The sequence below is a fragment of the Rattus rattus genome, chromosome 7 (genome assembly GCF_011064425.1).
Source record: "Rattus rattus isolate New Zealand chromosome 7, Rrattus_CSIRO_v1, whole genome shotgun sequence".
Lineage (NCBI taxonomy): Eukaryota > Metazoa > Chordata > Mammalia > Rodentia > Muridae > Rattus > Rattus rattus.
In genome coordinates, this window is record NC_046160.1 from 83,517,095 (window position 1) to 83,531,606 (window position 14,512).

General features: G+C 40.9%; 1 protein-coding gene across 1 annotated transcript in view; it reads right to left on the reverse strand.

Annotated features, from left to right (window-relative positions):
• The window catches only part of Map4k5 (mitogen-activated protein kinase kinase kinase kinase 5), a 92,508-nt gene that overhangs the window by 46,123 nt on the left and 31,873 nt on the right, over nt 1-14,512 (reverse strand). The window contains exons 3-8 of the mRNA XM_032907869.1: nt 8,740-8,830; nt 8,240-8,304; nt 4,502-4,557; nt 2,770-2,817; nt 2,644-2,686; nt 1,472-1,544 (exon numbers count right to left, since the gene is read on the reverse strand). Of these exons, the coding sequence (XP_032763760.1) occupies nt 1,472-1,544; nt 2,644-2,686; nt 2,770-2,817; nt 4,502-4,557; nt 8,240-8,304; nt 8,740-8,830 (376 nt within the window). The remainder of the gene's footprint in view (nt 1-1,471; nt 1,545-2,643; nt 2,687-2,769; nt 2,818-4,501; nt 4,558-8,239; nt 8,305-8,739; nt 8,831-14,512) is intronic.

Here is a 14,512-nt window from a genome sequence, read left to right on the forward strand (position 1 = left end):
GCCAAGGTAGGGTCCAGATAAGAACCACCTAACTTTTATACAAGTGAATTCAGAATTCCTTGTGAAAATGGCGTGGACCCACTGAAAGACGTAATTATGGAGGCAGCTTAATCAAAAACTCACAGCACCGTGAAACACAGTGAGAGGAGTGAAACCAGGCAGGCAGAGGTGTGGTAGCAAACCCCTCTAACTACAGTCCTTGGGAGGCTGAAGCAGGAGTTACCTCGAGTTCCAGGGCAACCAGAGCTACAAAGAATATCATGTCTCAGTAATCACCACCCATACCCCCATCCCCGCACAAAACAAAATCCAAAAACCTCAAAACACACAGTGATCACATGAGGTGTAGGTGACACTACCCAGGGGACATATGGGCACACTGAGACTATGTAATGCTGACTGGCTCGGGACTTACTCCGTGTCCAGGCTGGCCTCACACTCACAGAGCGTGTGGCACCATGCCCAGCCCTATTTTACTTTCATATTTAACTCTGTCCTCTGGAAGAGCATCCAGTGCTACTAATCACTGAACCACCTCTCCAAGCCCCTTACACAATTTATTTTGGCATTATTTATAAGGTATAGAATTACTTTAAATTACTTTCAAAATAATAAATTAGCCAAACACCATATACAAACAAACCCAACATTTAACGCAAACTTTGAATGTTGTCTGCTATGGTGTTCACTGCACTATTTTAAATATTAAGCGATTCTGTTGCCTTTTTTTTTGAGTCAGGGTCTCATAGCCCAGGTTACCCTCAAATTCACAGCAGTCCTCTTGTGTCAGCCTCCTGAATTCTGAGATTACAGGCACATGTTAGGCTCACACTCATGTTTAATGTGAGGTCTTCTATTATACCTCAACAGAAGGTTAGCAGTGTTTTAGAGAAATTACTGTGGTAGTCACCAGGCCACACCACACATGTGGGGTTGCGGGACACCAGCATCAGATGTGTAGGTTTTAACAACGGGAAGTATAGTCCTTGATTAAAACCGAAGATTGGAAGAGATACAAGAAGTCTTTCTTTTGAGAACTCCATTTTCTACATAGACCTTCACTGTGCTGGATGCTATGAAGAATCACAGTCCCATAGCACAATCAAGCCCAGGAAAGTATCCAGTAGCACTCAGGTCTCTTGGCCATTGGTGGTCATTTGTATTATCAAGAATTAAGGTTCAGATCTGCAAGTGAAGATGTGTGGATGGAGGGATGTACTGTGGGACACACTGTGACACACTATAGCTTCCACAATGAGACGTCTTCTGTGCCTGTTTGTTTGTGGGTTTTTTTGTTTTAGGGAGGGAGGTTGCATGGGTTAAGGGCAGGTATGAGGGGACGGGGACATGAGTGATACTGAGGTGCATGATGTGAAACTCACAGAGAAGCAATAAACAGTTAAAAAGCAAGAATTAGGGTTCAGTGCAAAGCATGAAGAAATGACAAAGGACTATGGCAATATGGCCTCACCAGTAAGGGGTGCCGATGAAGGACTTCCTCTTTGCAATGGTAGCTGTGATCTTTGCAGCCACACCAAAATCAGCTGGCAAGGGAAAAAGAGCGGAAAATCGGTTGAGTTCTTTTTGACACAACTAGCATTTTTAAGTTTCACCTTTGGCATAGCATCATTAATATTTTAGGTATTAATGTCAAGAACTGTGCATAAATTTAGTACTAAGATCTGCCCTTACTTGGTTTGTGACATATTCATTAAAAGACAATTTCCTAAAATTTTACTAGAATGAAAAATGTATTGTATTAGGCTAATTAAATTATTTTAATTACAAGCACAAAGAAGTTAATTTGGGGGGAAAATGAGAAAACTAAAAACATGCAGAAAACATACACCTGAATTCTAAAACAGTACAAGGTTATTACTTTGTTGCTACTTTTTAGAATATTTTCTTATGTACATAAAATTTTATATTTGTTATTAAACACGGTAATTGTGGAAGTTTGAATATGCTTGGCCCAGGAAGTGGCTCTATTAGTAGGTGTGGCCTTGTTGGAGGAAGTGTGTCACTGTGGGGGCGGACCTTGAGACCCTCCTCTTAGCCTCACGGGAGCCAGTCTTCTCCTGTCTGTCTTTGGATCAAGATGTACAACTTTTGGCTCCTCCAGGTCCTCGTTTGCCTGGATACTGCCATGTTCCTGCCTTGACAATAATGAACAGAACCTCTGAACCTGAAAGCTAGGTTACAGGTTAAATGTTTTCCTTTATAAGAGTTGCCTTGGTCATGGTGTCTGTTAATAGCAATGAAACCCTATCTAAGATAATCATAAAAATTAAATACACTATTTAGTTCATTGTTGCTATTTAATATACCAGATTACTCACATATTTTCATAAATATTTATGATTTGCTGGAAAGTATTCCATGGGTTTGTATTTTTCTACCATAAGTAACAAGACTGATAGCTTTATGAATAGGACTTTCTTCACCTAAGAGATTTTCTGTAGTTCAGGAGAGTTTTCTCCTTTAGGAATAAAATAGGTATCACAGGTAATCATCATTATGATTTTATATATATATATATATATATATATATATATATATATATATATATATGTATAAACTTATTCAAACTTAAATATCATTTAATTTTCTTGGTAAAAAAATTAAGAACTCAAAATAACATACCTAACTTTACATCACCATGGTCTGTTAATAAGATATTTGCACCCTAAAACGAAAGCACAAATACTATTAACTAGCAACATACAATTTCTTTCAAAACTCAGCAATTTGAATATATTGTGAACTTACTTTGATATCTCTATGCATTTTGCCTTTAGTATGCAAATAAGCAAGACCCTGAAGTTAAGAAAAAGAATATGAGTTAGAAAGACAGCATAGAATGTCTACCTGAGTTACTGTATAAGGAAAACTAGACTTCTGTCTGCCGTGGCCTTCTGTCTTGTTTCTTGAAAACCACTGTTTCATGTATTTTGCTGAGTTTCGTGTACTGTTTTGGGTGGTATTATGATTGCTACTCTGTGTTACTTCATTTTGACCAAATGTAGAAGTCTATTAGCTTTTCGGAAGTTAAAACTGGAAGAGGTCCGGGAGGTCACTGTGGAAAGCTCTGTTTCACACGCAGGGAACTAGACTCATACAGCAGGCCCTAGCTACTGGGCCTGACTGTAAATCCAAAGGGCTGATCTGTCTCTTTGGTTTAGCATCCTATTTGCTACTTAGAAAAACAATGAACTTCAGAAACTAAAATATAAAGAAAACTAATTTGTCGATTCTTTGCTATGAACCCATGATTAGGTTTATATTTTATTAAACACAATATATTTCTATTAGGTTTGTATTGTGGAAAAATACATTTCGAGTCATTTCTCCCACTTGTATACATGGATTTAAACAAACAAAGATTGAAAATATTTGAGAAAAACATCTACTACTAATATACATGCAGACATCCTTGTTATCCCTGAACAGCAGTAACGCAATGACTCAGGCAGCATTCATGGCGCATGAGCTATGTACTGTAAATGATTTACAGGTGATCTCAATGATCAAGGGGCGGGTGGGAGGTTATGTGTGATGCTTTGCCATTTTATATGAAAGGTGTGTAGCTACAGATATGTACTCTTGGAGGTCCTGGAAACAATCCCCCATGGACACGAAAGATGACCTCAGGTACAGAGGCGAGTTTACCTGCATTCGTCTCACCGTAAACTGGGAACAGCATGTCTTGCAGCACAAGGGAATGACTGGGTAACTGACTAGAATATTTCCTGGACCTGATCAATCTAGTTCATTTTAAAATAACAACTACATAGGTGCACATACTCTACATAGAACTACATAGAACATTGATCTCACTTCTAAACAAACTACACAGTCGGGGAAGCAACACCCAGTAAGCGTCAGCTGTGACCCCTCTCCGAGCCTTAAAGCAGATGAACAATATTGTTAACACCAATTTTTGCAATGAGTAATCTTTCAGAGAACTGGAAAAGCAGTATAGAGATGCCAAGTCTGGAGTGAAGATACACTTAGTATATTAAACTTCTCCCAGGCGCTGGAGTGAAGAAGCACAGGCGTGCTTTCATATGCTGACGGAACTCACAAAAGGACACTCTGCTATCAAGACCTATATTAATGCCACGCAGAACAACATCTGGCAAATGCCCAATTCTGTAGGAATGCTCTGTTCACACCCATGAAGCTTGAAGGGAAAGTTAGACACCTCCTTACAACTGACAACTCACATTAAACAATGCCAAGGAATAGCTTTCCTCAGCTCGTGCCACCCAAGTACCCTACCACACAGGGCCATCTACACTTCAGTGCCATTGTGTGCTCAATATCTGCCTGAATAAATCCTTGCAAATCACCCATGAGGGAAGCACTAACTAGCTTTACACACTAGAGCACCCAGGCTGAACTGGAGAGCACTGTCCTACTCTTCAGCTTTTGGACGAACCCCATTTTATAGTCACTAACTGTCAAACGGCCTTTCTAGCCACTTAAGCAAATACGGTACCTGTAAGGTCTCTCTGCAGACATAGGCTATTTGCAGTTCAGATAGTGGTCCAGTAACTAGAGAAAAAGAACAACAACAACAACATATTGTCATTAGAGGCTAACATTATAGAATGATAAAGCAGCATATAACTTCTGCATGTACCTTGGATGCCTTCTGACTAAGAGCAGACAGCATTTGCATAGCTAAGAAATGAAACATACACTGAGAATTTTAAAGTCAAGTCTGAAAATAAGAGATTTATTCCCAGACAGCTCTGGATAGTGAGAGTGCAAAGTGTCCATTATGTGTAAAACTTAATGCAAGTGGCACAGGCAGGTCCACAAAGAACTAAGACTGTAAGCTCTGTTCTCACACAGTCAAGCATGGCTGACCCTGTTCGTGAATTACTTAATACAGAACATTCCTGACCCCCGAGATCATGCATATGAAGTGCATGTGCACACAAAACAGTGCATAGTCACAACACAAGATAATATAAAAACCTTAAAACTTAGTTAGAAGAAGCCATTTGGGGGCTGGAGAGATGGCTCAGTGGTTAAGAACACTGGCTGCTCTTTCAGGGGTCCTGAGTTCAATTCCCAGCAACCACATGGTGGCTCACAACCATCTGTAATGGAATCCATTGTTTTCCTCTGGTGTGTCTGAAGACTGCTATAGTGTACTCATACATAAAACAAACAAACAAACAAAAACAAACAAAAGTAGCCATTTGGAAACTAGTCTAATGACTTCTTTATCCTCTGAACCTTTAACATTTCCTCTTATTTGTAATGAGTGCTGACACTCTCTGAAAAGTATACGCTTTCAGGAGTCAAGGTAATCTTTCTAGTACAACTCTTCACATAGCTCTCAGAATAGGGGGACCTGATTCAGAACCTTACCAAAGGTCAAAAGTAACCAGATTATTTCTGGAAAGTAGATCTTCCTCTAACATGAACTATAAAATCCTTATGTCAGTATCCAATCAGGAGCTTCTAATCAGTGCTTTATGTACACGAGAGGAAATAGGAGTGCTGCCTGCCAGTGCTGAGACCCAAACTTGAGCGACACGACATCTTTGCATGGGGAAATACCTCAGCTTCGTTTAATTTCCGACTGATCATACCAACTCCCAAACAAGTTTGATTCTTAGTAAACTGATGAAATAGTAATGTAAGGAGCGATGCCACTTTGTTTTGCATGCACACGCACACACGTACATGCATGCACATGAACATGTACACACGCACATGCACGCACACAACTATCTTTCTGAACTAAGGTCTCATTACATGTGTAGGTGCCTGGAACTTGCCACCCGCTAGGTAGATCAGGCTGTAGACCAAATTCACAAGAGATCTGCCTATGTGCACACTTTTTTAAAATTTAAACTACTGTGCTTTTTAGTGTAGTACTTAAAGGAATAATACTCCTTATACTCAACTAAAAACAAATAATCAAGCTTTATTTTTATTTTATTTTTGGATTTTTTTTAAAAATGATTTATTTTTCCCACCCTTTCTGTTATGTTTATTATTTATTTATTTACTTATTTATTTTATATGAGTACACTGTTGCTATCTTCAGACACACCAGAAGAGAGCATCGGATCCCATTACAGACGGTTGTGAGCCACCATGTGGTTTCTGGGGATTGAACTCAGGACTCTAGAAGAGCAGTCCTTAACCACTCTTAACCGCTGAGCCATCCCTCCAGCCCTTATTTTTGGATTTCCAAGGCAGGGTTTCTTTATGTAGCCTTTAGTGTGCCAGAACTAGCTCTGTAAACCAGGCTGGCCTCAAACTCACAGAAAAACTCCTGCCTCTGCCTCCTGAGGGCTGGGATTAAAGGTTTGAGCCACCACTACCCTGCTCCAATATTGCAAACAAATTTCATAAAAATGTCTCAGAACACTTCTTTAGCATAAAAAGGAAAAGTGGTGAAATTCATCAGCTGTATTCACCATATTTTCAATGGCTCACATTTATAAAAGTAGAGATAGGCAAAAATTATATCTAAATAAAAACTTTTCTAAAAATCATAACTTAATAAAATCTTAGAAAATAATTTTAATTCAGTGATATATAAATGTTACTATTTAACTAATATTTCTTTAAAATAATAAGTGGAGAAAAAATATTCATTCTGGTAGTTTCTCTCTCTACATATTATACATACACACACACACACACACACACACACACACACACACACACACATATATATAATGAAATACTAAGAGAATAAAGTAGTTTTCTTTCTTTTTTAAAAGTAAGGTTACTGCTTATTGGAAGTTTTTATCTTTTGAGACAGGGTCCAATGTAGCTAAGGATGGCCCTGAATCATTCCCGTACATAATCAAGGACATCCTTGAACTCCCAACCTTCATGCCTCTTCCTCCTAAATGCTGGGACTATGGGTGTGCACTACCACCACAAAGGCTCTCATTAAAGCTCTTTTTTTTTTTTTGCCCAGAGGTAGGGACCGAACCCAGGGCCTTGCGCTTGCTAGGCAAGCGCTCTACCACTGAGCTAAATCTCCAACCCCCTCATTAAAGCTCTTAAGGGACGGCCTACACCACAGTACTCTCTGTACTTAAAAAAAAAAAAAAAATAGAGGCTGAGTAGCCAAGACTTTTTGTTATTTGCTATGGTTGTTTATTGTGACAAAATTAGGCAACTTTAAAGTTTGTAATTGAATGATACAATAATATATGTTTATCATAACTCAGAATTTACTTCTGAGCTCCACTTTTCCCTCCTTAGAGGCAGTCACTTAGGATTTTGGCATATAATCCTCTCATTTTCCTATGCATTTATATTATGCATATTTATAAAAATAAAAATTCAAGAGCCTAAGCATGATCAACTGCTATACATATTTTTGAGGAGAAACACTCACGCCAGCATATGCACAGCCGTGCCACATTGTTAGGTCAGCTAGGTACTCGCCACTGGTCACCTGACAGTCTAAACCTTAGAGCTTCACGAGCTATGGCACTGGACTAGCACAGCTTTGACATCTTCATGGCTCCTGCAGAAGCCACATCAGCAGACGCTGATGACTTTCAATGTAAGAATTTTAGGTCTTATTAAATAAAGAAAAAATATTTCATAAAGATATTTGTTATTTATTTATTTATTTATTTATTTATTTATTTATTTATTTTTACAAATTTTAGCAGTTCAAGAAGCTGCCAACCACAGAAAAACTGAACCTGTGGCCTCACAAAATGGGTAACGAAGAAGAGCAAGTTCAGCTGAGCAAACTGTCTAAATTACGAGCATACAGATATGCTTTCTTTTCTAACAGAAGTTGTTAGAGTGATGAACTCCGCCCTGACAGTTCTGTCGGCTGACTCCTTTTATGATAACAAAGCTTAGGCAGCTTCCTCGGCACTGCCTTCATTTATGTCATTTCTAGGCGGAGTCCGGTTTTCAGTCCTGACTGGCCTTAAACTCTGGATGTTTCTGGTTGGCCTCGGAAGCATTTGGGGTAAGAACATACACTGCACCAGGTAAAGAGTAAAATTTATACCGCACAGGTGTTTATGGATCTCTTGGTTCAGGCTCGAATAAAATTGGCTGAACAATCAGGAACGACATTAAGAATTGCTGTTTTTGCACCTGTCTCTGGGGATGGGAAAGGATGTTAGAGACTGAGTCTACACCACTCACTGCCCTTGTTAGGTAGAAATGTCAAACAACAGTCACTAAAGGTCCGAGTAGGCTTAAGACAAAGTCGCAGCAGCAGTACCGTGATAGATGTCTTGAAGTGAGCCGCCACCGCAGTACTCCATGCAGATCCACAGCTTTTCCCTACTAATGTGAGAGAGAGAGAATTAGCTGAGGGAACTCCAGCTGCTGAATGTGTACTCTACAGGCCCTTGGCTCCCACACTCAGCACACTGGGGGTCAGGGCGCTCTACAGACAACAGGAAACGGCAGAGCAATCCTTCCTCAGCACACACAGGAGCGCTCAGGTCGGATTCCTTTCAGTTTGGAGGAGGTTAGGATAGGATCTGTTTTCTGTTATCGCTCACAGTGCTCCATTAAGGCTGTCAGACAAGGCACAGTCATATACACGCAGAGGTGCTAATGTTTACATATCAGGGAAGGAAGAAGGCAAGAACAGATTTAGAAATTTGGACAATGTTTTCAAAATGCACATACACGATAGCATTTACACAAGAGGAAGGGAGAGCAATGGGAAAGAGGAAATGAAAAATAGATCAAACGATGACACTTATATTTTACCTGAGATAGCTCCCAAAGTAGGCTACGATGTTGCAATGTTTACATTCTTTAACCATAAATATTTCTTGTTGAATCAAAGAAAAATCATCACCTGAAAAACAAAATAAGTTGGTCACTATGCTACTCCAAATATGAAGAAATATGAGAAGATTTGTAGTCAGAATTTTGGTTTCTCTGAAAATCCCAGAAAAATTATAGGACTATGTTTTCATTTTAATCCCAGGCACGGGATGTGGGGCTGCTTCAGACTGTCCACAGCAGCTGACTATGATTTGCTTCATGCTCTAGCAGCGGCATGATTTTGCCAGCTGCAGATAGTTTCTGTGATTGTGTGATGTTTGGGATTCTGGGGACTTTTCAGAGGGTCTATAAATGCTAGGGCCTTGAGAGTGGTGGTGATGGTAGTTATTGGTTGGTTTCAGTTTGTTAAGTAGTCATGCACAAAGAAATGAGAAGAAATTAGGTATCATGACAGGAACTTGACACCCCTAATCAGCAGGGGGTAGTCTACCCCTTTCACCCCCGCCCCCCATCCTTTTTTCTTCCTATCTAGTGTTAGGGGCTTGAAAGGGAGGAAAAGGGTGGAGAAGAGTGGGAGAAAGAAGAACCCACAAAGTAGCCAAAGACCAGCTACAAAGACATTATTTTGCAGCTGTTGGAATGAATGTTACAGTGTTATCTGTTGTGCCTATTTGATGTCGGGTATAGTTTAAGTCTTGAGAGTTTATTTAATATTTACATAATATACATTATATTATAACCCCACGCATGCTAGGCTAATACTCCCACCACTGAGCTATAGTCATCTCTGAGTGATCTATACATTAATGAAGGCGGGGAAATGAAGGCACCCACATCCCACACTTGGCCAGGGAGACGGGCGGGTAGTGAGAATTGTGTGCTTGACTGTAGAGTTAGCTCAGAGTCAGCGCTGGGTGTCTCCTCCATCACCTTCCACTTTAGTTTGGAATAGTCTCTCAATGAACCTGGGGCTTGCTGACTAAGCAAGGTCAGCCTGTGGGTCCCAGATCCTCTACCTGTCTCCCAGTACTGGGCCACAGGCACACCACCACCACCACCACCACCACCACCACCACCACCACCACCACCACCACCACCACCACCACCACCACCACCACCACCACCAGCAGCAGCAGTGCTTTTTACGTGGATGCTAGGGATTCAAACTCAGGTACCTACTGTTGGATGACAATTTACCCACTGAGCCATCTTCCCTGCCCCAATTTCACCCACTACTACTCTATGTCCCTTTATGTACAAAAGCATTTGTTTTATAAAATTAGGTCCAATGTGCAATGCACATCTACTTACGATCATAACTCCTTGTTGGACTTGCTCTATTTGTACTGTGGCACACACTGTTAAATCTAGACTTCATGTATTAACAACATGTGATGATTATTTTTCTAGGTCTGGCTTACTTTGCTTCAATGTTTGCATTTTTTAAAAATTACATTTGAGGGTGGTGTGTGTGTGTGTGTTTGTGTGTGTATGCGTGCACTTACACACATGTGGAGATGAGCAAACAACTTTGTGTGTTAGTTCTCTCCTTCCCCCATGTAAGTTCCAGGGACTGAGCACAGGTCATCAGGCTGACGGGAAGCGTGCTCAACCCCCTCCTGGTCGTGGCTCAACATTTACTGTCTAGTCTCTCACCTAGTTGATCAGTCTTATTCTTGCTTAGTCTTTCCCAATTTCCTTCTTAACATGCTCACTGCTGGTGCATAGGAAAGGCACTGGGCTTGTGTGCTGGGTTTTGCAGGACGCAGGCTGCTTCTTCCAGTAGAAGTGACTTTTAAGTTGTGCTCTCAAGGTGAGTTTCATCATATCCAGGCCATATTAAAGATGAGACTAACGAGCCAAGAACCACGGAAACCCTTATCTCTGGTTTTAGCAGCTTTCTCATTCCCACCTAAATATATTACAAGTGCTTTGACTTTAATGTGTGCTATGGTTCTAATCTCTCCTAAAGCCAACTTCTCACCCTGACTATTTCCTTTATGTCAAACACACTTTAAAGGACTCCATGAACCATCTACTAGTCACCCCAAGCCCTTCTAAGACGATGTCCTTCTCTCCAGCAAGAGCTACTGTCTGTGCCAAGTCATCTGGCTGCTGAAGGAACCTGGGTGGATCACTTCGGTCTCTTGAGAAGTTGAACTATGAAAAATGAGTCTGTTTTTAGTTATTAGCAGTCTCAGTAAAAATGGGATCTAGAATCAAAAGCTAGGAATTTCTATGACTACCATTCTTCTCAGTCATAAACTTTGGAAACCATGCAGCTGAGTAAGTCCTTGTGAACCCTGGTTAAGCCTCTGGTGTGTTCTCCATGACTCTGGTAAGGGCAGCTGCTGGCAGTACCAAAGTGGAACAGAGAAAGCTGGGAGCCACGAGGCCACTTGATTGTCACCTGGCCTCTTTCAATCTTGGGGTTGGAGAATTTAGCCTGAAACCCCAGGAAGAGTGCTCATGTCAGCCAAGAGAGGATAAGAGAGGGATGGAAACTCTACATACTGCATGGCAGACACTGGAACCAGACATAACTTGAATAACTAAATCATTAAAAGTTACAACTGGGCTGAATTGCTTTAATAACAACATATGTTTTGTCAATACAGAGAAACAGTAAGAATGAAATAAAAATAACTCATACTTACCAACTAGATACACGTTGATCATTGGCATTTTGATGTTTGCTCCCATTTCTATAAGTATGTAATTATGTGGGTCCTCCTACCATATCTGTGACCCATATTCTATAACTTAACAGACTATTTTCAGCCAACAATAAAAATAAGTACTGTTCACATCATTAAAAATCACTTTAAAACTTCCCAAATTGGAAAGAAACAGGTAACAATATATTCACAGACGACATGACCCTCAAGATTCTACTACAAATCTGCCAAACTAGGGAAGCCAGCACACCTGCAGCACAGTGAGGTAGTGTTCTCATACGGGAGCAAGGGGCCACAGAAAACAATCCCATTTACAATAGCACCCCCCCCCAAAAAAAATAAAAACTGGGGGATAAAATGAACCTAGGAAGTGACAAGGTACACACTGAGAACCAGAAAACATTGCAGGACGAAGACTCGAACAGAAGAGATTGCTCCACACTGAACACCACTTACTTAACGAAATCCCCATGAAAATCCCAACAATTTTTTTTAGAAGCAGGAAAATAAAACAAAAACAAAACTCCTGAGATTTTAAGGAACCCTCAACAACCAAAACCAACCTTTAAAAAGAACAAGACTGGAAGACTCGGAGTTTCCAATTTCGTAATGTACTGAACACTACGATAATCAAAACAGTTCACTACCATCATAAAGACAGACACACAGACAAAAGGAACAGAACCCAGAATGAGCCCTCATGTACATGGCCAACGATAATTTACTTAACAACAGTGCTGGGAAGGCCACATACACACATGTAAAAGAATGAAACTTAAAACAGACCTAAGTAAGCAAACACAAATCACAGACCTAAATGACCATAACTCACAACTTCTACAAGACATCCTAGTAAAAGACTCGGGACAATAGGTTTTGGAATTTGCTAGGTATGATACCAAAGCACAGAGAACCAAGTGAAAGAAGACAGGAATACATCAAACTTTAAGAATTCATGTTCCTCAAAGGACCCTGTCAACAGACTAAGCAGCCTGTGGAATGGAAAAAATATATGTGAAAATGATATATCCACTAAGGGGTTAATAGCCATGGGTGTGTGTGTGTGTGTGTGTGTGTGTGTGTGTGTGCGCGCGCGCGCGCGCATGCGTGCATGCATGTGCAGGTACCCAGAAAGGCCAGAAGAAGCTGTTAGATCCCTGAGTTAGGATTTCTACTGATGTGGTAAGTACCATGATCAAAAGCAACATTGGCAAGGAAGGGTATATTTCACCCTAGAACTCTCAGCCATCACTGAGGGAAGGGAGGGCAGGAACATAAGACAGGAATCCAGAAGCAGGGATGGGAGCAGAGGTCATGGAGGAATGCTGCTCACTGCCTGCTCCCCCTGGCTTGTCTTAAACACTGCAGGACTGCTTGCCAATGGATGGCCCTGCCCGTCATGGGCTGGGCCCTGCATATCAATCATCAATCAATCAATGCTCCACAGGCTTGCCTATAGGCTGCTCTGAGGGAGGCGTTTTCTCAATTGAGGTTCTCTCGTCTCTTTGTGCCAAGTTGACATAAAACCAGCCAGGACGAGAAGAACGAACTCTTAAGTTCTGTCGCTGGGCTCCTAGGATGCTTGCATGGAAAGTGGTACCTGCTGGGCCATCTCTGTCCCCTAAAATAAAGCTTCTGATGCGCTTCACTGATGATGACGATGATGACTTCTAACACCTACCCAGTTCAGAATGGAAGTATCCAAACAATGAAGAGAGGGTTACGGATAGTTTATACTGTAGAGATCTACGGATGGAAACAACTGAGATAAGACTCAGCAGTTAGGAGGCCAGGCTGCTCTCCCAGAGGATCTAATGCCTTATTCCATCACCCGTGGGCACCTGCACACACACTTACACACAGAGGAGACATATAAAATCTTTTTGAAATGGAAACTATGGGCCCGGGGAGTTAGCTCAGTAAATAAGAGTATTTGGGGCACAAGCATAAGGACCTGAGCTTTCATTCCCAGACCCTCAACAAAAAGCAGATGTGGTCATGCGCGTGCTTTTAGCCACAGTGCTGCGTGCAGGGCAAAGACAGGATGGCTGGAGGCTTTTAGTTGGCAGCCTATCTCCAGGTTCACTGAAAGACCCTGTCTCATGGGAATAAGGGAAAGAATCAGGGTAGGTACCTCCATGTACACACACACACGCACGCACGCACGCACGCACGCACGCACGCACGCACGCGCGCCAAAAAAAGATAAAACTGTTTAGTTCTCTCTTTTTCTTAAAGGTCATTGCGTTTTTAAATAGAGTTCCAGGAAGCGAGAATGTCCCACTTACCTAGAGCAGCTGATGACTTTGTTCAAAGCCATCTCTATGCCCGTCCTGACCTTTCCCCTCTCACATTCTCTCCTTACACTTCCAGGAAACAGGATTTCCTGGTAGCATAATTAAAAAAAAAAAAAAAAAAAAAAGCCTATTCAGAGATATTAGCACAGTCCCACTTATTTATAACACTTTAAACTAAGGAAGTACACTTAACTTTTTATTGTAAAATACCAGATTACTTTCGTGAATATTCAGAACCATATTTAAAAAAACAAAAAACAAAACAACAACAAAAAAACTGAGCAAATGAAAAAAAAAATACATCACACTAATTATCCAGGACAACGACTTTCTTAAAATCCATCTTTAGAACCACATATAATGGTGCCCAACTTTAGACCACTCCAGGAGTGGAGGGAGGATTTGAGTTCAAGGCCAGCCTCATCTTCAAAGCAAGTTCCAAGGCAGCTAGGGCTATACGGAGAAACCTTGTCTTAAAAAGCTAAAAAAAAAAAAGAAAGGAAGAAAGAAAGAAAGAAAGGAAAATCCATCCTTTAAGCAAGATTCACAACACTTAACACACCTTAAATTGCCTATTTTAAGGAATATTCTTGCCAGGTATGGTGGCACATACCTTTAATCCCAGCACCTAAGAGGCAGAGGCAGGAGGATCTCTGTGTTCAAGGCCATTCTGGTCTACACAGTGAATTCAAGCTAGTCAGTACTACCTGGTGAAACTGAACACAGTAGATAACATAATAAAGAATAAGTAAAGATCCTGTAGAGCCAGGTGCAGTA